The sequence below is a fragment of the Amblyraja radiata genome, chromosome 15 (assembly GCF_010909765.2).
Source record: "Amblyraja radiata isolate CabotCenter1 chromosome 15, sAmbRad1.1.pri, whole genome shotgun sequence".
Taxonomy (NCBI): Eukaryota; Metazoa; Chordata; class Chondrichthyes; order Rajiformes; family Rajidae; genus Amblyraja; species Amblyraja radiata.
The window spans coordinates 53,163,800-53,188,442 of NC_045970.1; the positions used below are offsets into that span (position 1 = coordinate 53,163,800).

At 47.5% G+C, this 24,643-nt stretch overlaps 2 protein-coding genes across 2 annotated transcripts in view; one reads left to right on the forward strand and one right to left on the reverse strand.

Moving 5' to 3' along the window:
- LOC116981517 (gastrula zinc finger protein XlCGF57.1-like) overlaps window positions 1–24,643 on the reverse strand; it is a 52,480-nt gene that overhangs the window by 9,549 nt on the left and 18,288 nt on the right. The window lies entirely within an intron of this gene.
- LOC116981632 (zinc finger protein 721-like) lies at window positions 781–23,757 on the forward strand. Its single transcript, XM_033034719.1, has 5 exons — window positions 781–830; window positions 2,008–2,574; window positions 4,801–6,507; window positions 18,275–18,429; window positions 20,870–23,757. Exons 2-5 carry the CDS (start codon window positions 2,010–2,012, stop codon window positions 22,847–22,849), a joined length of 4,407 nt encoding a protein of 1,468 aa, XP_032890610.1. The 5' UTR covers window positions 781–830; window positions 2,008–2,009; the 3' UTR covers window positions 22,850–23,757.

Sequence of the window (24,643 nt, forward strand, 5' to 3'; positions counted from 1 at the left end):
ATACACCATATCCACTGGTTCTCCCCTATCCACGCTTGATCAATGGTGTTTTATCATCAATGTTTTATTATTATTAATGTTTAATGTTTTCGGAGTCATTCGTAACTGTCACTGTATGTCATGTTGTTACTTGTGGGTGGAGCACCAAGGCAAACTCCTTGTATGTGAATACTTGACCAATAAACTTACTTAAGAGTAACATTTTCATGTTCCCGATGTTGGTAAACCAGGGGCCACAGTTGAAGAATAAGGGGTAGGCCATTTAGTACGGAGATGATGAAAAGCGTTTTCACACAGCGAGTTGTGAATCGGTGGAATTCTCTGCCTCGGGCAGTGGAGGCCAATGCTCTGGTTGCTTTCAAGAGAGAGTTAGATCGAGCTCTTAAAGATAGTAGAGTCAAGGGATATGGTGAGAAGGCAGGAACGGGGTACTGGTTGTGGATGATCAGCCATGATCACAGTGAATGGCGGTGCTGGCTCGAAGGGTCGAATGGCCTAAGATAGACACAAAATGCTGGAATAACTGAGCGGGCCAGGCAGCATCTCTAGGGAGAAGGAATGGGTGACATTTTGGATCAAGTCTCCCTTTGTCGATCTTAGTTCCACCTTCTTCCGTTGTCTCCCTAAAGTAGACACTGGAGGTTAGTTAGGTTTCCAATCCGAACCACCGTGCTGATCCGGTCACACTGAAAGCAGTGGCGATGTTATTACCCACAAACACCCGCTGGCGGGAAACCTCTCTATCCCCTGCCCTGCAAGGGGGGGGGGGGCGCATGCGCCGTGGCGCCCGTGAGCTTCCTGGGCCCGGCCGGGTGGCGGTGGGACCTTCGGTGAGAAGCGGTGGGGGGAGGGGAGGAGCAGGGGGGGGCGGGGAGGGGCAGGGGGGGGAGGGGAGGGTCCAGGGCTGCGGCCCCTGGGGCGGGACGCGAGCGGAGGGAGAGGGCGACTCTGCCCGCCGGGACAGGGCAAGGCCGGGGCCGGACAGGACAGGACAGCCCCTCCCCTGGTGCGGATGCCCGCGGTGTTCCTGCTCCCACCCTTCCCCCAACCCCGGTGTTGAGCAGAAATCGGCCCCTTCAGACACAGGAGCAGAATGAGGCCAGTCGGCCCATCGAGTCTACTCCACCATTCTATCATGGTTGATCCTCTCAACCCCATTCTCCTGCCTTCTCCCCATAACCTTTAACAGCCTTACTCATCTGTTTTAAAAATACCCAATGACTTAGCCTCCACCACTTGCCTGTGGCAATCAATTCCACAGATTAACACCCTCTGGCTAAAGAAATGCCTCCTCATCTCCATTCTAAAGATACATCCTTTTTTTTTATGCTGTGCCCTCTTGTTCTAGACTCTCTCGCTACTGGGAACATCCTGTCCGCGTCCACTCTGCCCAGACCTTTCATTATCCATTAGGTTTCAATAAGATCCTACACCCAGCTCCCCCTCGTCCTTCTAAACTCCAGAGAGTACAGTCTTCAAACCCTACTCCTAAATTAACCCAATCATCCCCATGGATCATTCTCATAAACCTCCACTGGACCCTCTCCAAAGCCAGCACATCCTTCTTCAGATCTGAAGTCCAAACCTGCTCACAATATTCCAAATGTGGCCTGACCAGCGCCTTACAAAACCTCAGCATTAGTTTAGTTTAGTTTAACGTCACGAGTACGGAGGTGCAGAGGAAAGTTTTTTTTGTTGCATGCTATCCAGTGTGTGGAAAGATGAGACGTAATTATAATCTTGCCGACCACAGTGTACAGATACAGGATAATGGGAATCTAATAAAATAGAGGTTTAAAAGAGTGGAGTGAGTGTAATGAATGATTGCAGAACCACTTCTGGGACCTGGACACAGAGTCACCTGGCGTTAGTGCCATCTTGGCTGCTCATCCTTGTTTTTATGTTCTAGCCTGAATTCTAGAGGCTCCCTCAGGCTAGGGGTAGGACTTTCAGCCGCTGAGTGACCAGGCGAGCAACTTACTGATCAAACCTCTCTTGTCTCGACAGCGATGAACCCAATTCAGTGTCCTGAATGTGGGAAGCGCTTCAAGAGGCCCAGTGACCTGGTGAAACACACGCGGATCCACACCGGCGAACGGCCCTTCACCTGCTCTGAGTGCGGGAAGGGATTCACCCGCTCTTCCGACTTGCAGAAGCACCAGCGGGTTCACACGGGGGAGCGGCCGTTCACCTGCCCCGAGTGCGGGAAGGGATTCATTCAGTCGTCTCACCTGGTGAGGCACCAGCGGGTCCACAATGGGGAGAGCCCGTTCACCTGCCCCACCTGCGGGAAGGGCTTCATCCAGTCTTCCAACCTGGCACGGCACCAGCGGATCCACAATGGGGAGAGCTTGTTCATCTGCTCTGAGTGCGGCAAGGGCTTCACTCAGTCGTCAGGCCCATTGATCCCCCAGCAGGCTGTGTCGGGGGAGAAGCCGCTGATCTGCGATCAGTGCGGGAATGGATTTGCAGTGGAACACAATGTAATCTCCCATGATGACCAAACAGAAGAAGAAGAAGAAGAAGAAGAAGCTCAACAACTTCAGACAACCAAGCTCAAGGAACCGGAAGAGAGTAAGTGTCCAACTCCCAAGCGGGTCGCATTCATTTGGAGTATCACGTGCAGTGTTGGTCACCCCATTACGGGAAAGAGTCAGGGGATATGAGAAGAAGGCAGGAACGGGGTACTGATTGGGGATGGTCAGCCACGATCAAATTGAATGTTGATGCTGGCTCGAAGGGCCAAATGGCCTACTCCTGCACCTTTGTCTATTAAGAAGGGTCTCGACCCGAAACGTCGCCTATCCCTTGTCCCCATAGATGCTTCCTCACCCGCTGAGTTTCTCCAGCATTTTTGTCTACCTCCGATTTTTCCAGCATCTGCAGTTCTTTCTTAAACAAGATAGTGCTAGTGTACGGGTTGATCGCTGGTCAGCACAAACTCGGTGGGCTGAAGGGCCTGTTTCTGTGCTGTATCTCTAAACCATGCAAAACTAGAGCTGCTGCCTTACACACCAGAGAACTGGGTTCGTTCCTGATTACAGGTGCTGTCTGTGCAGATTATGTACGTTCTCCTTGTGACCGCATGGGTATTCTCCGGGTACTCCAGTTTCTACCCACATGACATAGGTGGGTGTATGGAACAAGCTGCCAGAGGAGGTAGTTGAGGCTGGGACTGTCCCATCGGTTAAAAAACTGTTGTACAGGTACATGGACAGGACAGGTTTGGAGGGTTATGGACCAAGCGCAGCCAAGTGGGACTGGGGTAGCTGGGACATTGTTGGCTGGTGTGGGCGAGTTGGGCCGAAGGGCCTGTTCCCACACTGTATTACTCTATGACCATGACATGTTTGCAGATTTGTAGGTTAATTGGCTTCTGCTAAATGCTGCTAGTGCAGGATGGAAAAGTGTGATGACGTAGAACTAATGTGCGGGTGACCGATGTCGGCGTGGACTTGGAGTACCGAAGGGCCCGTTTCCACGCTGTCTCTGTGAACAAAGTTAAATGTATGGGGCAAGTTTTTGTACTAGGAGAGTGGTGGGAGTCTGAAACGTGCTGCCAGGGGTGGCGTTGGAGGGAGATACAATTGGGGTGTATACAAGGCTATTAGATCGGTACAGGGAAGACCAGGCAATGGAGAGATATAGATTTTGCATGGGCAGATGGGATCAGCTGAACTTGGCATCATGTTCAGTACAAACATAGTGGGCCGAAGGGCCAATTCCTGAGATGTACAGTTCTACTGAACCACCCTGTCACCAACTAGAGAGTGGCCCTCACCAACCATTTACCTAATTGAAAACCCTCGGACTATCTTTAATGGAGTTAGATACAAAGTACTGGAGTGGATTGCGTACAGTTTTGGTCTCCTAATCTGAGGAAAGACCTTCTTGCCATAGAGGGAGTACAGTGAAGGTTCACCAGACTGATTCCTGGGATGTCAGGACTTTCATATGAAGAAAGACTGGATAGACTCGGTTTGTACTCGCTAGAATTTAGAAGATTGAGGGGGGATCTTATAGAAACTTACAAAATTCTTAAGGGGTTGGACAGGCTAGATGCAGGAAGATTGTTCCCGATGTTGGGGAAGTCCAGAACAAGGGGTCACAGTTTAAGGATAAGGGGGAAATCTTTTAGGATCGAGATGAGGAAAACATTTTTCACACAGAGAGTGGTGAATCTCTGGAATTCTCTGCCACAGAAGGTAGTTGAGGCCAGTTCATTGGCTATATTTAAGAGGGAGTTAGATGTGGCCCTTGTGGCTAAAGGGATCAGGGGGTATGGAGAGAAGGTAGGTACAGGATACTGAGTTGGATGATCAGCCATGATCATATTGAAGTGTAAGCTCGAAGGGCCGAATGGCCTACTCCTGCACCTATTTTCTATGTTTCTATGAACAGCGGGTCAGGCGCTGCTTTGGAGAAAAGGAATAGTTGACGTTTCAGGTCGGGACCTACTTGAGACCCAATTGGATTTTACTGGAATTTACTTTGCACTAAACGTTATTCCCTTTATCCTGTATCTGTACGGTGTGGACGGGTTGATTGTAATCATCTATGGTAAGTAAGTAAGTAAATTTTATTTATACAGCACGTTTAAATCAACTCGCGTGTAAATCAACTCGCGTTGAAACCAAAGTGCTTTACATAAAAGAAATAATTACGTTTCCGTACATCCTGAGAAAATTTTTTTAAAGTCTTTCTGCTGACTGAATAGTACTCAACAAAAAAAAGCTATTCACTGTGCCTTGGTACTCCTGACAATAAACTAAACTAAACTGTGTTCTCTGTTCCATTCAGTTATAGAGCCAAATACAGAAGACGATTACATTCATGCAAGTGAAGGACTCTTTGCTTATCACTCTGTGTGTCACGATTTAGTATTTAGTGAGTGCACATCACAGTTGACTAAAAAATTTTACGAGCCAAATTTTTCATCCGCATGGACAAAATCTGAGGCGATCATTTGCAACGTGCTGGCGCCCTTGTCGACCAAGGAAGTACTGAGCGATTTAAAGAAATGTTCGTTTATCTCGCTCAGCTTGGATACGTTAAACAAAGAGGACCACAAACTGGTCCCTGTTCTGGTCCATTACTTTTGTCCGACGACTGGGGTGCAAACGAAGATCTTTGATTTTACTTCGAGGCCGGGCGAATCATCTGACTTGCAGTGCGAATTTCTTTTTCAACTGATCACGAAAAATCATCTCGGCGGAAAGCTGGTCGGACTTCGCTCGGACAACACCAATATGAATTTTAGTGGCTGTAAAATTCGAGCTGGAAGAAACAATGTTTGGGGAAGGTTGCAGGTCAGACTTGGGAAAGAGATCTTCAGTGTCGGTTGTGCCTCTCGCATTGTACGTAACTGTCTACAAGTTGCAGCCGACTGCCTTCCCCTCGATCTGGAGTGCTTTGCTGTGAAGGTTTACAGATACTTCCACAATTACACTGTTCGTACGGAAGAACTGAAGGATTTCTGTCGGTTTGGCAGCCCTGAGTACTCTAAGTTGCTGGAGCAAGGCAGCGTACAGTTCCTTTCCCTCGGACCAGCGCTGGACAGAATTCTGTTGACCTTTGAGGGGCTGAAAGTGTATTTTCTATCGCAGGAAAAGTGCCCGACGCTGTTAAAGAGCATCTTTACTGATCCTTGCACTAGAATGTGGCTTGCTTTCGCCACTAACCAAATCGCAGTCTTTCAGAGGGCAGTCGAGGCCATTGAAGAGAACGAATTTTCCGCGATCGAGGTTGCGCTGCAAATCCGAGACCTTCGGGAGGACTTAGCCGAGAGGCTGAGAGGGAGGTGCGTCGCATCGGACACGCTGGTGCTCCTGCGGCGTTTGGTCGAGGACGGGACGATTACCGAGGGGAAATTCTATAAAGCGTTGGAGGATTTCTTCTCGACGGCGCTGAGTTACCTGAATCAGTGGAGAGCGACCTTTGAGTGCACGGAACTGTTCGGCTGGGCCTTGCTGAGAAACATCCCCAAGTGGGACGACATCCAGAACAGCCTGGCCACTTGCCAAAACAGCATTGCCGTTCTCAGCTTAATCGACAAGAAGCGGCTCTTCAACGAATGGGGGTACACAAAACATGTTATCTCCCGATACGTGTTGGACTGGAACGCGCAGAAAGTACCCGTCTCTGAAAGATGGGTCCACATCTTTCGCGAGATGGACAGGAAAGGCTTGGAGTACTCGCATCTGGCGAAAGCAATTGAGTTCATTTTGTGTCTACCCGGCAGCGCATCCCCCGTTGAAAGACTATTTCCGGCCATGAGCAATGACTGGTCGCCGGAAAAATCCCCCATCAGTGTTTCGACCATGAAAGCCATCTTCTTAGTGCAGGTAAACATTGAACTTGACTGTGCAGCTTTCTATGATAAACTGTTGAAAGACAAGAAGACCTTGCAAAAGATTGCCTCAAAAGAAACCTCTGACCCACAGGAAGCATTGCACGACAGAGAAGAGACCACCAGTTCTTCCAAAGAGCAGCAGCTACTGCTTAATTGTAAGTGTTGCCTCATCTAGTTTTTTCCCCCCTGAATATTAAAAAAAAGGACAAAAGTGCCAGTTAACTCAGCAGGTCAGGCAGCATCTCTGGAGAACGTGGATAGGTAATGTTTAGGGTCGGAACTCTTTCTTCAGACTTTGAAGAAGGGTCCCGACCTGAAACTTCACCTATTCTGGAGTCTGAAGCGTCCTGACCACAAATGTTCACCTCTGGAGAACGTGAATAGGTGACGCAGCGGGTCCAGACTTTCTGAAGAAAGGCCCCAACCTGAAACATCTTCTGCAGAGATGTGTAGGAAAGAACTGCAGATGTTGGTTTAAATTGAAGGTAGGCACAAAATGCTGGAGTAAATCAGCATCTCAGGAGAGAAGGAATGGGTGACGTTTCGAGTCGAGACCCTTCAGTCTGATTAGATGCTGCCTGACCCGATGAGTTACTCCAGCACTTTGTGTTTTTATACAATAGCAGAATTTGACTGGATAGGATGCAGAAAAAGCTTTTCCCTGTATTTCTGTACGTGTCGATAATAAACTAAACTAGGGGAGGCATAGTGGCGCAGCTGTAAAAGCTGCTGCCTTACAGCGCCAGAAACCCTGATTCAATCCTGACCTAGGGCACTGCATGTGTGGAGTTTGCACGTTCTCCCAGTGACCGCGTGGGTTTCATCGGGTGCTCCAGTTTCCTTCCACGTCCCAAAGACGTGTAGGTTTATAGATTAATTGCACGAATATTGTTTTTTTAAATTTATTGAACTATTTTTTGTTTTATTATTCTGTGAACTATTGAGTACTGTGTTTACAGACCTGTTATGCTGCGACAAGTAAGAATTTCAGTAATTCAATGATACTTTATATTTCATTGTTCCATTGTTCCATTGTGGTACATATTATTTTTTTTATTTTTTTTTTAAAATTATTTTTATTAGAAGTACGGTAAATTACAATAACACACAACACATATATCTTAATACATTTTTTGTACCGCTTCATTTTTTTTTTAAGCTTTAAGAAAAAGATAGAAGTAAGGAAAGTAAAGAAGGTGCGCAAGAGTTGTGAAGTGCAAGAGAGTGTTGGGAAAAGAAAGCCCCTTAGAAAAGAAGTTAGAGAAGGAAGTAAAGTAAGAAAGTAGACCCTAGAAAAGAAAGAAAAAGAAAGTAAGGACAATCGCTCTATTATAACATTAAACTCCGCAGAAAGACTACCAACCAAGTCTGTTTTTGTTGTGGTACATATTATAACTAAACTCTTGACTATAAAAAATGCCCCTAGTGTGTATAAAGTAGGTGCAAAGGGGATAACCTGGTGGGTCGAAGGGCCTGTTTCCATGCTGTATCTCTAAACTATATATCACATGGAGTCCTGTCCTGTATTAAGATAATGGAAAAGTTACCAATGTAACAGATTTTTTTGTGATGTGGCGCGGCACAATTCTTACTCACCCATCTTTACCGAAAATTATTTTGCAGAACATAATCACCTGCCAAAATCGAGTTGGTCTGTTGTGAAATGCATCAAATATACAAGAGTCAGAAAATGCAGGAGAGTTTGCCGCTCAAGAAAATATAAATCACGACACCCACATTATGGTGAAAACTGGAACTTCTGGTTACCTACTTCACTTGGTCATCACGTTTGGTGACCCGTTCACACCAGAAGAGTTTGTTCACGGGCGTTTTGGTGTGAGAAGGATTCAACCTCGTGCCCCAACACCCAACAAAGTGCTGGAGTGTGTAGGAAGGAACGGCAGACGCTGGTTTATACTGAAGATAGACACAAAGTGCTGGAGGAACTCAGAGGGTCGGGCAGCATCTCCGGAGACAAAGGATGGGTGACGTTTCGGACCGGGGACCCTTCTTCAGACCGAAAGTAGAGGGGGGGGAACTGGAGGTAAGCAAAGACCAGAACAAAGCAGGGCCGGCCACAGATGACCAAGGGTGGAGGCCATAATGGACCATTGTTGGCTGGGGAAGAGGTGATAATGAAGGGATACAGGGATGTGAACAACTCAGAGGTTCAGGCAGCGTCTCTGGAGGAAAAGGATGGGTGATGTTTTGGGTCGGGACCCTTCCTCAAACTGAAAGTGGAAGGTTGGGGGGGATGAAAAGCTGGAGGCGAGAAAATATCAGGCCATATCAGGCAACAAATGACCTTGGGTAGGGTGATGCTCTTGTTGGCTCGGGAAGATATGATCTCAAGGAGGATACCATGTGGTGAACTGTAGAACTGGTTAAATGAGGTTGCTGGAAGAGGTTAGAAGTTACTTAAAATTAGAGAATTTAACGTCCATACCGAAGATGGACACAAAATGCTGGAGTAACTCAGAGGGACGGGCAGCATCTCTGGAGAGAAGGAATGGGTGACGTTTCAGATCGAGACTTTTCCTGCTGAGTTACTCCAGCATTTTGTTTCTATTTTCAGTTTAAACCAGCTACTGCAGTTTCTTCCTGCACATTCACGTCCATACTGCTGGATTGGAAGGTACCCAAGCGCAATATGAGGTGATGAATTTTAACAGCCCTGCGATTGACAGTTCTGATCTTTCCTTGCCTCGAGCTCTTCACCTTCCCCCCCACCTTCTACTTTCAGTCTGCAGAAAGGTCCAGGCCCGAAATGCCACCTGTCCCTTTTTCTCAAGAGATGCTGCCTGACCCGCTGAGTTCCTCCAGCACTTTAAGTCGATCTTTGGTATAAACCAGCATCTGCAGTTCTTTGTTTCTACTACCTGGTGAGAGGTTGTTCATTTATTCTTCATTTCCTTTACCCACGTTCTTGGAAGAAAGGCCTGGTCATTCACAACAAAGAGAGGTCGTTCATCAGCTTCCACGCGAGGGGATGGATAAACTCGGGGATCATACCTGGTGATACACCGTGGGGAGGTTCTGAAGACACAAGGAACTGCAGATGCCTGAATCTTGAACAAAACACAAAAAGTGCTGGAAAAACTCAGCACGTCAGGCAGCATCCGTGGATCAAATGAACATACAACGCTTCGGGTCGGGACCTTCATTCAATTCAATGATCAATGATGCTTTATTGTCATGTGTACCTAGATACAGTGAAATGCTTTGTTTTGCATACAACCCGGTAAAATTGTACAGCAGACTTCACCTTGGCACCACACGTTTCTGTCGCCGACAAAGCCACAAAGATTCACCGAACAGTCCTATCTTCTGCCTGCCGCTGCACATGGCAGCAGGCTCCCCCCCCCCCCACCCTTTGTTCCCGGTCACCCACCGTTCTTGCCACCTCTCCCCCCTCCTTAGTCGAACGAAGGGTCCTGATACAAAACGTCACCCATCCGTTTCTTCTGCAGATGCTGCCTGACCTGCTGAGTTACTCCAGCACTTTGAATGTGGTTCTCTTTCATCTGATCTGAACGTGGGGAAGGCTTCTGCCATTTGGTGCCCCTGGCCTCTGGTGACGGACCAGCAAATTCACACCAGGGGGAGGGTGTTCACCTGCTCCAACAATGGGAAGGGATTCAATCAATTCAAGACACCTGCAGAGAAATTATCAGATTCACACCGAGGATAAAAATTAAACGGATTATGTGAATATGTTGAATTCTGCAGTTACTGCTGCTGTTCATCTTTCTGGGTTTAGAGTTTAGTTACAGCGTGGAAACAGGCCCTTTGACCCACCGAGTCCACGCCGACCATCGATCATCCGTTCACACTAGTGTTATGTTATTCCACTTACTCACCCACTCCCCTCAAACCCCTCAACTCCATATAAGGACGAAAACAGTCTTTCCAGGTTAGGCAGAGGTTCACTTGCACCTCCTCCAACCTCATCTACTGTATCCGCTGTTCCAGATGTCAACTTCTCTACATCGGCAAGAGCAAGCGCAGGTTCGGTGATCGTTTCTCTGAACAATTCCGCTCAGTCCGTCTTAATCTACCTGATCTCCCGGTAGCCCAGCACTACCCCTCCCATTCCCAATCTGACCTCTCTGTCCTGGGCCTCCTCCATTGTCAGAGTGAGGCCCAGCGCAAATTGGAAGAACAGCACCTCATATCTCGCTTGGGTAGTTTACACCCCAGTGGTATGAACATTGACTTCTCTAACTTCAGATAGCCGTTGCTTTCTCTCTCCATCCACTTCCCCTTCTGTTCCCCCACTAATCTTACTGTCTCCGCCTACATTCTATCTTTGTCCCAACACCCTCCCCTGACCTCAGTTTGAAGAAAGGTCTCGACCTGAAACGTGGCCCATTCCTTCTCTCCAGAGTTGCTGCCTCATCTGCTGCATTACTCCAGCATATTTTGTCTACTTTTGATTTAAACCAGCATCTGCAGTTCTTTCTTACACCTAGTGTGATCGATGGTCGGCGTGGACTCGGCGATCTGTAAACTAGTGGGAAGGCTGTTGTCTGTGAGTTAACACCCGACAGACTCTAGTCTGAAGAAGGGTTTCGGCCCGAAACGTCGCCTATTTCCTTCGCTCCATAGATGCTGCTGCACCCGCTGAGTTTCCCCAGCAATTTTGTGTACCTTCGATATTCCAGCATCTGCAGTTCCCTTTTGAACACAGACTCTGTTATTTGCCTCCTTGTCCCTTGAAACGAGAGAAATCATTGGAACTGACTCGTCCCATTGTAAACGACCTGGAAATGTGACAGAGTTACACCAGGATTAAGTGAGTTTATTATAATGATGCACTGAGCTAATAATTACTGCTCAGCAAACCCACAAGCACTAATAGTCTTTTATTTCTGTGTTTTGTAAATTGTTTGCAACCAAAACTTTAAAAAGGAAATGTTTTTTTTATAAACTTGGTACTACTATGTTGATCAAGTACGTTCCAAACTTTGTTCGATGAGTTAATTAAACAGTGTCCACCTTTTTTGTGTGCTGTGTGGGGGATCTGCTGACTGAATGGATGCTCTATCAGCTTCATGGCAGCTCAGTAAGCTGGGTGTGGGAACAGGTGAAGTTAGTAGCCTGGCATACTTAAGGTGAAGTCTAAAACATCAGTTCGCAATGCGAGGAGGCTCGAGCCTATTAACTTTGACTTTACTTCAGAGACAGAGTGTGAAAGCAGGCCCTTCGTCCTACTGAGTCGGTGCTGACCTACACATCAGGGACAATTTACAACACAGATGCCGCTTAACCTGCAAAGACAAAGGTCTTTGGAGTGTGGTAGGAAACCGGAGCACCAGGCGTAAACCCAGGCGGCCACAGGGCGAACGTACAAACTCCGTACAGACAGCACCTGTAATCTGGAACAAATCCAGGTCTCTAGTGCTGAACGGCAGCAACTCTACCGCTGTGATGACAGAAAAAGACACAAAGTGCTGGAGTAGCTCAGCGGGTCAGGCAGCATCTCTGGTTCTGACTGTCTAAACTCTTTATGTCTCCCATCATTTCTTATACTTCTATCAAGACTTGTCTCAACCTCTGGCATTCCTTAGAAAAAGACTGATGAAGCTGACTGATTATTGAAACAGTCTGGAGAAGGGTCTAGGGTCTCTTCCTGAAACATCACCCATGCACGTTCTCCAGAGATGCTCCCTGAGCTGTTGAGTCACTCCAGCACTTTGTGTCTTCATATCGATTTGTTTTCCTTGGAGTGGGGGATGGACTGAGGGATACAAATTATTTTTGGAGCTTTTCCCCATTAAATAAAAAGACACATATGCTGGAGCACCTCAGAGGGTCGGGCAGCGTCTATGGAGAACATGGATAGGTGGTGTTTCGTTTCGGGATCCTTCTTCAGACTGCCAGCAGCAAGAATCACAGAGGGGGAGCAATGAGAGAGGGTCTCAAAGAACTCCCGACAGAGGATGAGAACTTCTTCAAAGAAGGCACACCTCGAGGAGATTTCACAGTGGAACAGTAAAATGTGGAAACAAAGAACTGCAGATGCTGGTTTATCAAAAAAAAGTCACTGTCTTTTTTTTAGTAAAGCAGCACTTGCAGTTCTTTGTGTAATGACCAGCCATAGGAAGTTGGAGACGTTGGTCGCAAACTAAATCCCATGAAACTAAATCCTTTGCACCTCTTTTCCAGCAAGTAAGATTACACTAAGATAACCAAGATGGACAAAGCCATTCCTCTCCACAATCTAGAAATCTTGACTCCCCAAATGAGAGAGGTTGTACGAGCTAAGATTCAAGAGTGTTACTTGTCATATGTACCAGATATGAATGGAACAGCTTTATGAGCATGTTGGGTTCTAGAATAATAACAAATATATGTACAATAAATTACATTTTTTATATTTTTTTAATGAAGTACAGCATTTTGTGTCTTTCTTTGGTATCAACCAGCATCTGCACTTCCTTGTTATTACAATAAAGTACCAATGATCTGTGAGCATTTACCTTATCTGTGTCCCTGAGTTTAAAAAGACTTCTCTGTAAGGTTGCAGCTCAGCCTCCTACGCCCCACCCTGTTTCCAGAGAACATGGTGACGTTTCCATCACGTTCTCGAGAAAAAAAAAAGCCCCATCCTGTATGTCCCTCCCATAACCTCAGTCCGTTCCATAGTGAAAGGCCTAGAGGATGCTTCCAGTAATGGGAGAGTATAGAACCAGATGGTGCAGCCTCAGAAAAAAAGGACGTACGTTTAGAATGGAGATAATGAGGAATTTCTTTAGACAGAGGGTGGTGAATCTGGAATTTATTAAAGGACACACAGTTCTGGAATAATTAAGCAGCTCAGGCAGATCTCTGGAGAACATGGATAGATGGAGTTTTGGGCCAAGGCCCTTCTTCAGACTTTGTATGGGTGGGGGGGAGGAACAAAAAAGCATAAAAAGGGTTGAGGCAGGACATAGTGGCAGGTGGTAGGTCAGCACGAACAAGGGAGATTTTCTTTTGCCAGGCAGAAGGCAGTAGAGGCCATGCCACAGACGGCGGAAGAGGCCATGTCATTGAGTTTTTTTAATAACAGAGATTGATGGGGTCTTGATTTGTAGGACGCAAAAAGTTATGGGGAGAAGACAAGAGAATGAGGTAGACAGGGCAAAAATAGATCAGCCGTGATCGAATGGTGGAGTAGACTCGATGGGCTGAATCGCCTAATTCTGCTCCTATGTCTTTATGGTTTTATCCAATCCACCCCATCCCCAGTCTATGAGAGTGGATAAAGGATTTGAGTATAGGAGCAAGGAGGTCCAACTGCAGTTGTATAGGGCCCTGGTCAGACCACACCTGGAGTATTGTGTGCAGTTTTGGTCTCCTAAAATAATCTTGCTATTGAGGGAGTGCAGCGTACGTTCATCATCAGGTTAATTCCCGGGATGGTGGGACTGACATATGATGAAAGAATGGATCGACTGGGCTTATATTCACTGGAATTTAGAAGGATGAGAGGGGATCATAAAAACATCTACAATTTTTAAGGGATTGGACAGGCTAAATGCAGGAAAAATGTTCCCGATGTTGGGGGAGTCCAGAACCAGGGGTCACAGTTTAAGAATAAGGGATAGGCCGTTTAGGACTGAGACGAGGAAAAACTTTTTAACAGAGAGTTGTGAATCTGTGAAATTCTTTGCCACAGAAGGCAGTGGTCCAATTCACTGGATGTATTCAAGACATAGTTAGGTATAGCTCGAAGATAGACACAAAAAGCTGGAGTAACTCAGCGGGACAGGCAGCATCTCGAGAGAAGGAATGGGCGACATTTCGGGTCGAGACCCTTCTTCAGCTCTTGGGGCTAAAGGAATCAAGGGATATGGGGAGAAAGCATGAACGGGGTACTGATTTTAGATGATCACTAGACCAAGTGGGACCTGTTGGGTCCCGTTCCCCCAACATAATATTCCACAATATTCCACCACTCACCCGTTCCCCCAACACAACCCATTTCCACCACTCAGCAGTTCACCCATTCAGAGCTGCTGATACAGTTAACATCGTGTGTAAATGACTCTGCAGCTTGTTCCCTCTCTCCCTCTCCTTCTCTCTCTCCCCCCCCCCCGGCAGTTATTTTTTCCAAAGTTGTTTTTTTTTTTTTTTAAATATCAATAACGTGAAATATAACCTCAAATCTGAAGGCAACTTGACAAAACCGACGAAGGGAAAAATCTAAGGTTCTGCAAAAATTTCAGCGCAGCCAGAAGAGTCTCCCTCTGAATGGCAGTTATTATTTTCAAAGTGTTTTTTTTAAAACTTTAATTAAATATCAATAACTTTTAAAATTCCACGCATTTGACCCCTAACCATTTAAACCTTGCCTGTCTTAAAATTGTAAATGAAGATTCTGACCCACTGAGTCACTCCAGTTTTTTGTGTCTATCTTTGGTTTAAACAAGTTCAAGTTCAAATTTATTAGTCACATAGTTAGGTGTAGTGAAATTCTTTTTGCCAATGCAGCACATAAAAAAGAATACAAACATGACAATAATAAATAGCTTTAACATAAAAACATCCTCCCACAATGGTTCCCATTATGGGGGAAGGCACAAAGTCCAGTCCCATCCCCAATGTCCACCCATAGTCGGGCCTATTGAGGCCTCCACAATTGCCTCTACGGAGGCCCGATGTTCCAGGCCATCTTCGCCAGGTGATGATGTTCCGGCGTCGGGAGAGTCCTCTCAGCGGCATGGGAACCCTGGAACGGCCGCCTCCCTACTCGAGACCGTGGCTTCCGGAGCCGACAAGGCCGCGCCGAATGGAGCTCAACTGGCGATCTCATCGAGAGATCCCAGGCTCCCGATGTAAAGTTCAGCGCCGCCGCCCGCAGCTCCGCGATGTTTTTAACGCCGGTCCCAGCTCACCGGAGTTCCAGCGCGGCGACCCAGGCAAGGCACCGCCCGCCCCGCAATGGCGCTCAAGCGCTGCACCGCCGTCCTCAGACCCGCAGCTCCGCGGCCGCCGATGCCCCGGGCGGTCCCCTCAGGAAATGCCACTCCAGGCCCGCTGGTAGGCCGCGAGGACCGGTCGAAAGTGCAGCCCGGAGAAAAGCTGCATCTCCGACCAGGTAGGGACCCTGAAAATTAGTTTCCCACTCCCCCACACATAAAAAGCTAGCTCCTGAAAACAAAACACTAAACTAACTAAAAATAAGAAAAAAGAGATGAAAAACAGACAGCTGCAGGCTAGGCAGCCATACCCCCTACAGGTCGGCGCCTACACCATGTTCCATGCTATGTTAAAGTAAAGTAAACATCTGAAGTTCTGCACACTTGGATAGAGTGGATGTGGAGAGGATGTCCCTATTAGTTCTAAATGTACACTAAACCAATAAACTGACATAATCTCCACTTACAACTATTATACAGGCAAGGTTTAGATGATTAGGGATAAAATACGTGCAATTGAAATGAGTGTAGATGGATCCGACATATTATTGGCACTTTTATGGGACAAGTAAGTTGTTTCTATTCTGGATGACTCCCTGTCTCACCACTATTGGGAGCGTCTACAGCCATAGGCACAGACTTAGAATAACGGGACGTACCTTTAAAAAAGAGATGAGGAGGGATTTTGTTAGGTGGTGAATCTGCGGAATTCATTGCCACAGGCGGCTGCAGAGTCCAAGTCTTTGTGTGTTTTTAAAGCTGAGATTGACAGGTCATTGACTGGTCAGCATGCAACAAAAAGCTTTTCACTACCTTGATGCACGTAAAAATAAATGAAACGCCTGTGTTCACAAGGGACTGCAGCTGCAGTGTTCACTGACAGAAACAATAGACAATATATAGACAATAGGTGCAGGAGTAGGCCATTCGGCCCTTTGAGCCAACACCGTCATTCAATGTGATCATGGCTGATCATCCCCAATCAGTACCCCGTTCCTGCCTTCCCCCCATATCCCCTGACTCTGCTATCTTTAAGAGCCCTATCTAGCTCTCTCTTGAAAGTATCCAGAGAACCGGCCTCCACCCCCCTCTGAGACAGAGAATTCCACAGACTCACAACTGTCTGTGTGAAAAAGTGTTTCCTCATCTCTCTTCTAAATGGCTTACCCCTTATTCTTAAACTGTGGCCCCTGGTTCTGGACTCCCCCAACATCGGGAACATGTTTCCTGCCTCTTGCGAGTCCAAACCCTTAATAATCTTACATGTTTCAATATGATACCCTCTCATCCTCCTAAATTACAAGCCCAACCGCTCCATTTTCTCAGCTTATGACAGTCCCACCATCCCGGGAAATAACCTTGTAAACCTACGCTATACTTTCTCAATAGCAAGAATGTCCTTCCTCAAATTAGGGGACAAAAACTGCACACAATACTCCAGGTGTGGTCTCACCAGGGCTCTGTACAACTGCAGAAGGACCTCTTTGCTCCTATATTCGATTCCTCTTGTTATAAAGGCCAACATGCCATTCACTTTCTTCACTGCCTGCTGTACCTGTATGCTTACTTTAATTGACTGATGAACAAGGACCCCCAGATCCCATTGTACTTCCCCTTTTCCCAACTTGACGCCATTTAGATAATAATCTGCCTTCCTGTTTTTGATACCAAAGTGGATAACCTCACATTAAACTGCATCTGCCATGCATCTGCCCACTCCCCCAACCTGTCCAAGTCACCTTGCATTCTCATAGCATCCTCCTCACAGTTCACACTGCCACCCAGCTTTGTGTCATCTGCAAATTTGCTAATGTTACTTTGAATCCCTTCATCTAAATCGTTGATGTATATTGTAAATAGCTGCGATCCCAGCACCAAGCCTTGCGGTACCCCACTAATCACTGCCTGCCATTCTGAAAGGAACCCGTTAATCCCTACTCTTTGTTTCCTGTCTGCCAACCAATTTTTTTATCTATGTCAGCACTCTACCCCCAATACCACGTGCCCTAATTGTGCCCACTAATCTCCTATGTGGAATCTTATCAAATGCTTTCTGAAAGTCCAGGTACACTACACCCACTGGCTCCCCCTTGTCCAATTCCCCAGTTCCATCCTCAAAAAAATCCAGGAGATTAGACAAGCATGATTTCCCCTTCGTAAATCCATGCTGACTAGGACCGATCCTGTTGCTGCTATCCAAATGTGCCGCTATTTCATCTGTTATGATTGACTCCAGCATCTACCCCACCACCGATGTCAGGCTAACTGGTCTATAATTCCCTGTTTTCTCTCTCCCGCCTTTATTAAAAAGTGGGATAACATTAGCTACCCTCCAATCCACAGGAACTGATCCTGAATCTATAGAAGATTGGAAAATGATCACCAATGCGTCCACGATTTCTGGAGCCACTTCCTTAAGTACCCTGGGATGCAGACCAACAGGCCCTGTGGATTTAGCCTTCAGTTCCATCAATCTACCCAACACCATTTCCTGCCTAATGTGGATTTCCTTCAGTTCCTCCGTCATCCCAGATCTTCTAGCCACTAGTACATCAGGAAGATTGTGTACTCCTTAGTGAAGACGGATCCAAAGTACCTGTTCAACTCTTCTGCCATTTCCTTGTTTCCCATAATAAATTAACCCTTAATCACAAAGGGGATTATTACTTTGAATGGCCATGGTGCAGAATATATTTGGTGAAAAATATAAAAAAAAACATCCACATGGAATATTGGCACAGTCATTCGCACTCCCTGCACCTGCATGACTTGCTGGGCATTAACTGGAGTCGGCGATTTGCAGCTTTTACGTTGCAATGAAACGGTATCAGGTGCGCCGACGGGCTTGATAATGAGCTGCATGACTCTCATCCTGTCGGGCCATTCAAATGCGAGCTTGACAATGCTTTGTAAAGGCGGAGTGTTTACCCAGAAAGCATCGCACGCTGGAAAGTGCCCCGTCGACGTCATGGCAACCGCCCGCTCCTCCTGCAACGATGCTGCCGAGCATGCGCAGTGAGCAACAGAAGGAGGTTGCGTGGGATCCGACAGCCCGACGTGAGCGAGCGGAAGCAGGGCCGTGACCGAGCGGGAGCCCCGGGAGCAGCCGCCGGTCGGAAGAATAATCGGTGCGAGCTCCAGAAAAACACCGCGGGCCTCCGCACTGGGACTGTCCCGGCTCTCACTCCACCAAAGTGCTGGATATGTCCAACACATTTTCCTTATATTTTAATTTTCCAGCATCTACAGTTTTTGTTTGACTTTTTTCAAATTGAGTTTCTCCTGCATCTCATCATTTCCCCTCCAAATTACATTGTTAGACATGACTTGCATTCGGGCATTTCAGGGAAGGATCTTTGCTGGATGGATGCAAGAACCTTATTTATTTTAACGAACATTAACTGCTGTACATGTATCGATAAATTTAATGCAGGATTACTATTCCTATTTCTTGCAGGAATGTTGCTGAATGAGTGAATGAATGGAAGAGGAACGAGCACAAAAGAAACTCCACGGGCCCGGCAGCTCATTTCAGTCCTGCCAGAGGGGACGTCAGGGACACTGGTGTTTGAGGAATATATCTGTGTAGGTATGTTCTGCCAAATGCCGTACTTGAGTAATCACTGTCCCATCTGAATAGATCAGAGATTCTCAGCCCTAAAATCAACAGGTGGCATTTCAACAGAATCAGACTAATATCGTTATGGGGAGGTCAAGTTGGGTTTATTGCCACGTGCACAAATATGATGTGGTAGATACAATGAACATTTACATGCAGCAACATCACAGGCACAGAGATTCAGCCAAACACACAAAAACATAAGATGCAGAAACAAAGAACTGCAGATGCTGATTTACAAAAAAAAAGAGAAATTATGCACTAACCTAGTGGGTCAGGCAGTATCTCTGGAGAACATGGATAAGCGATGATTCGGGGTGGACATATTGCCTGAAGAATGGTCCCGACCTGAAACGTCGCCTATCCATAAAATAGGCACAAAATGCTGGAGTATCTCAGCGGGTTAGGTAGCATCTCTAGAGAACAAGATTACGTAGTGTTTGGGTTGTAACCCGTCTTCAGAAAAGCAGTGTAAAACAGTATAAAATTAACCTACAAACCTGTACGTCTTTGGAGTGTGGAAGGAAACCAGAGCACCTGGAAAAAACCCCACACAGTCACAGGGAGAACGCACAGACACGGGATCGAACCTGGGTCTCTGGTACTGTGAGGCAGCAGCTCTCCTATCTCACCACTGTGCTGACCCAGATCGATGCTGACGTTGGTTGCTGTCTGCATGGAGTTTGTACATTTTCCCTGAGACCGTGTGGGTTTTCTCTAGGTGATCGGGTTTCCCTCCATATTCCACCAATGTGCATCTCCAAAGTAAAGTAAACTAAACAGATGATTCATACACAACAAGTTCCCACATTCAGCTCTGTGGTAATGATCAGATAAACCCTTTTGTGATTTGATTTGTCATTTTGTGATTCCTAATTTCAGGAAGGGCATTCTTGCTATTGAGGAAGTGCAGTGTAGGTTTACCAGGTTAATTCCCAGGATAGTGGAACTGTCATATGATGAAAGAATTGAGCGACTGGGCTTGGAAGGATGAGAGGGTATCTTATTGAAACATGTAAAATTATTAAGGGAAACATGTTCCCGATGTTGGGGAGTCCAGAACCAGGGGCCACAGTTTAAGAATAAGGGGTAGGCCATTTAGAATTGAGATGAGGAAAAACCTTTTCACACAGAGAATTGGGAATTTGTGGAATTCTCTGCCACAGAAGGTAGTGGAGGCTGGTTCATTGGATGCATTCCAAAGAGAGTTAAATAGAGCTCTTAGGGCTAGCGGAATCAAGGGATATGGGGAGAAGGCTGGAATGGAGTATTGATTGTGGATGATCAGCCATGATCACATTGAATGGCAGCGCTGGCTCGAAGGGCCGAATGGCCTACACCTGCACCTATTGTCTATGTATCTGTGTGATGCTGGCTGAGTGATAAGTAGTGCCCAGAACACGTAGGATAACTCCAGCTCTGAATCATCCGCCTTGTGGCAGTATTTCGAGGAAGAGCTGGAGTCATCCTGTGTGTTTGTCTGGGAGAGCAGACTACAACATGATGCAAAGGCAGATCTGACAGTGCAGCACCTCCTCATAACATCTTCTGCTCTATGTGGAAACTAGGATAATCTGCTCTCAATTTTTCTCCTGATGCCATTTACATTTTTTTCACAGGATATTACAGGAACATTTACAGACAAGAATCTCAAACCAAACATTATCAAAATCTGACTCTACCACTTGATTCAACGAAGGCTGAACGCCACCAATCGAAGGAGAAATTATTGTCTCAGGCAGAAGGTTTTAAAGCTTTTTGTCACCGGTCAAGCTCTGGAGACAGAGGCAGCTGAGTGAGAGATGTTGCAGAGCTCTGAGTGTGAAAAGAGTTCACTGTGCAGCTGGAGAAGAAATTATTGAGTTCACAGATCAGAGAAACCAAATACGTCTTCTGTGTGTGCGTACGGTTTTGATAATCAGTCCAGAAGGTGAATAGTTATTTAGTGATTTATTAGTAAAATGTGTTGGTAGTAAAGGACACAGTTGACAGTTGATAGTAAAGGAGACAATGAGTAAAGGAGCTCATTCTGACTGCTTCATAAATAACTTTGGGGAAGAGAATTACCCAGCCTTGAACCAGGGAAGGAATTTGCTGATTTACCCCGCTGTTCACAACACGATCGACTCCTCAGCAATGAATCAGTTTCACCGTTCCAACCGTGGGAGAAAGTTCGGTAACATGGTGAGGCACCGGCGAGTCCAGACCGGGGAGAGGCCGTTCACCTGCTCCGAGTGTGGCAAAGCGTTCACCAGTTCCTCCATCCTGCTACGGCACCAGCAGATCCACACGGGGGAGAGGCCGTTCACCTGCTCCGAGTGTGGGAAGGGCTTCTCTCAGTCGGCTACGCTACTGAGGCACCAGCAGGTTCACTCCAGGGAGGGGGTGCTCTCCGGCTCGGGGAGTGCGGAGGCATTCGTTCAGTCGGCCAAGCTGAAGAAACCCCAGCAGTCTCTTGGCGGGGAGAAGCCGTTCACCTGCTCGGAGTGCGGGAAGGGCTTCACTCGGTCGGCCCACCTGCTAACGCACCAGCGCGTGCACACTGGGGAGAGGCCCTTCACCTGCTCCATTTGTTCTGAGACATTCGCCCGCTCCTCCTCCCTGCTAACGCACCAGCGCCTTCACTCCAGGGAGAGGCCCTTCTCCTGCACCGAGTGCGGGAAGCGCTTTACCGATTCAACCAGGCTGCTGAGGCACCAGAGGATTCACACTGGCACGATGTTGTTCATCTGCACTGGGTGCGGGAAGGGCTTCTCTCACATGTCCAGCCTGCTGAGGCACCAGCGGGTTCACACTGGCGAAAAATCATTCACTTGCTCCGAATGCGGGGAAGGTTTCAGTCGTTTATCCCGGCTGGTGATCCACCAGCGGACTCACACCGGGGAGTGGCCGTACACCTGCTCCGTCTGCGGGAAAGGATTCAATCGGCTATCCCACCAGCGGACGCATCAGCGGATTCACACTGGGGAGAGGCCTTACACCTGCTCTGAGTGCGGGAAGGGGTTTGGTCGCTCGTCCAGCCTGATGCTTCACCAGCGGATCCATACCGGGGAGAGGCCGTTCACCTGCTCCGAGTGCGGGAAGCGATTCAACCAGTTATCCCAACTGCAGACCCACAAGCGGATTCACTCCGGGGAGAGGCCGTTCACCTGTTCCGACTGCGGGAAGGGATTCAATCAGTTATCGCACCTGCAGAAACACCGGCGGCTTCACAATGGGGAGGGGGTGAGGGAGTCACCACGCTCCGAATCTGGGAAGGGATACAGTCCATCATCTGGCGTGTTGATTCACCAGCAGATTCTCAACGAGGAGCGGCCATTCACCTGCTCCGAGTGCGGGAAAGGATTCAATCAATTGTCACACCTGCAGAAACATTGGCAGGTTCACACAGGGGAGAGGCCGTTCACCTGCTCCGTGTGCGGGAAGGGATTCACTCAGTTGTCCAACCTGAAGGCGCACCAGCGAATCCACACCGGGGAGAAGCCCTTCATCTGCTCCGAGTGCGGGAAGGGATTCACACAGTTGTCCAACCTCAAGACGCACCAGAAGGTTCACAGCAGGTCCTCTGCCGACTTCGAATCTGGGAAAGAGATCGGTCAGAACCAGCAGCAGGTCCCTGCCGGGGCGAAGCCATTCGCCTGCTCCGAGTGCGGGAAGGGGTTCAGCCGCTCGTCCAACCTGGTGATTCACCAGCGGATTCACACCGATGAAAGGCCCTTCACCTGCTCCGTCTGTGCGAAAGGCTTCACCCATTCAACCATCCTACTGAGGCACCAGCGGATACACACCGGGGAGAGGCCGTTCACCTGCTCTGTGTGCGGGAAAGGGTTCACCCAGCTGTCCAACCTGCAGGCACACCAGAGGATACACACCGGCGAGAGGCCGTTCACCTGCTCCGAGTGCGAGAGGACCTTCACTCAGTTATCCCACCTGCAGAAACACCAGCGAGTCCACACCGAGGACAAAGTTTGATTCCGCTCCAAAGTGGAATATTTAAACATTTGTGGCTGCTGAGACTGCAGTTACTGCTTCTGCTCATCCAGGACTGAACCCTGCTCACTGGACACAGTCAGAGTTTGTTTCTACTGATGTTAACAACCCTGGAGTGTAATCTTCAGGATCTGTGTAAAATAAATCAGTTCTGTTTTCAATACTGCATCTAAAGCCCTTAATGCCACTGTGGTACCCGGAATGTACAGCAGAAAGAGAAAGCGGTGGAGTCAGCTGGCCCTTGCCAGATTTATGTTCCACCTGAACCACATCCCAACTTGCCTGTAGTTGCCTTGTTCAATGGCGGTTTTCTTGTCACATGTGCGAAGTGCTAACACAGTGAAGTTATTTTTCTTACAAACAATTAAGTAGAGTATTGCCATACCCCTGATCCTCGATTAGCAAGTGTACAGAAATAGTTTACTGTGCCTGCATGCATGCTTTGGTGCCATTTTCAAAGTCCATACTCCAATTCTCCATGTTCCAGGCAAGTCCCAGGCTGCTGCGGGCCTCCAGCCATCTCTTTCCTTGGCAGCCATGTCCCTCTCATTGCCTGTCCACCATTGTTCCCTGCAGATACCTCTCACAGGAGATCATGAGGGCGCGATGGGCCAGACACTGGTTCCATCTCCTCTCTTACCGGCCTTGCGTCTTGTATGTCGTTGTCGTCACAGTCTCCCTCCTCTGATCTTCGGGAGACGAGCAGGGGAACGTCTTTGCGAGCTCCTCGTGAAGCCGTGATCCGCCGGGTTTTCCGTTCAGCCACGGGGGACCAGCTCGGCCGCGATCCCCCAGTCCGGGTCCTGAGCTCAGCCGAGCAAGGGCCATGGCCTCCTGGGAGCCTTCAGCTACTGGAAATCTGTAATTTAAAAAAAAGAGATGAAAATGCATTGCAGGGCAAGCAGCATCAGTTGAGGTCTCAATCAACAGTCAAAGTTTTTTCCGGACAAAGTGAGTACTCAGTTCTGTTTGAAGTTGTAGAGAGGGGAAGGGTGGGAGGAACAAAGGGGAGACGCAAAAAATTGTAGATGTTGGAATCTTGAGCATAAAAAACAAACTGCTGGAGGGAATTAGCGGGCCAGGTATCATCTGCGGAGGAAAATGTAAAGAAGATGTTTTGGGACGGGAACCTTTTTTTGAGATTTTGGGACGGGAACCTTTTTTTGATGAGATCGTGGTGAAAGAGCAGGAGGGCTGTAAGAGTCACACAGAGAAAGAGTCACATACTCTCAGAGGAGGAGAGCCTCTTCAAAGTGGGCATGTTTTGAGACGATTTTGCAGAGGAGCAGTAAAATGGAGACACAAGACTAGATGCATTAATCTTTAGTTAAAAATAAAACAAGACGTTGCCGGAACACCAACAGATTAGGCAGCATTAGTCAGGAGAGAAATAGATAGGTGACATTTTTGGTCGGAAGCCTTCTTTAGATTGATAGGCTAGAGGAGAGAAGATATATGAGGATTGAGGGAAAAGGGTGGGGCAAGAGCTGGTGAGTGATAGGTGGATGCAGATGAAGAGGGCTGATGGAGACAGTAACGTTGGCTGGAAGTAAAGTGGAAACAAAAGATTGCATTTGGAAGATGAAGGTGAAATGTGGAACCTGGGAGAGGTGGAAGGATATGAGGGTGGGATGCTAAAGAAGGGATCTTAGAGTAGGGAGGCGTGGGAGATAGTTTTTAAGAAGGAACTGCAGATGCTGGAAAATCGAAGGAAGACAAAAGTGCTGGAGAAACTCAGCGGGTGCAGCAGCTTCTATGGAGCAAAGGGAATAGGAA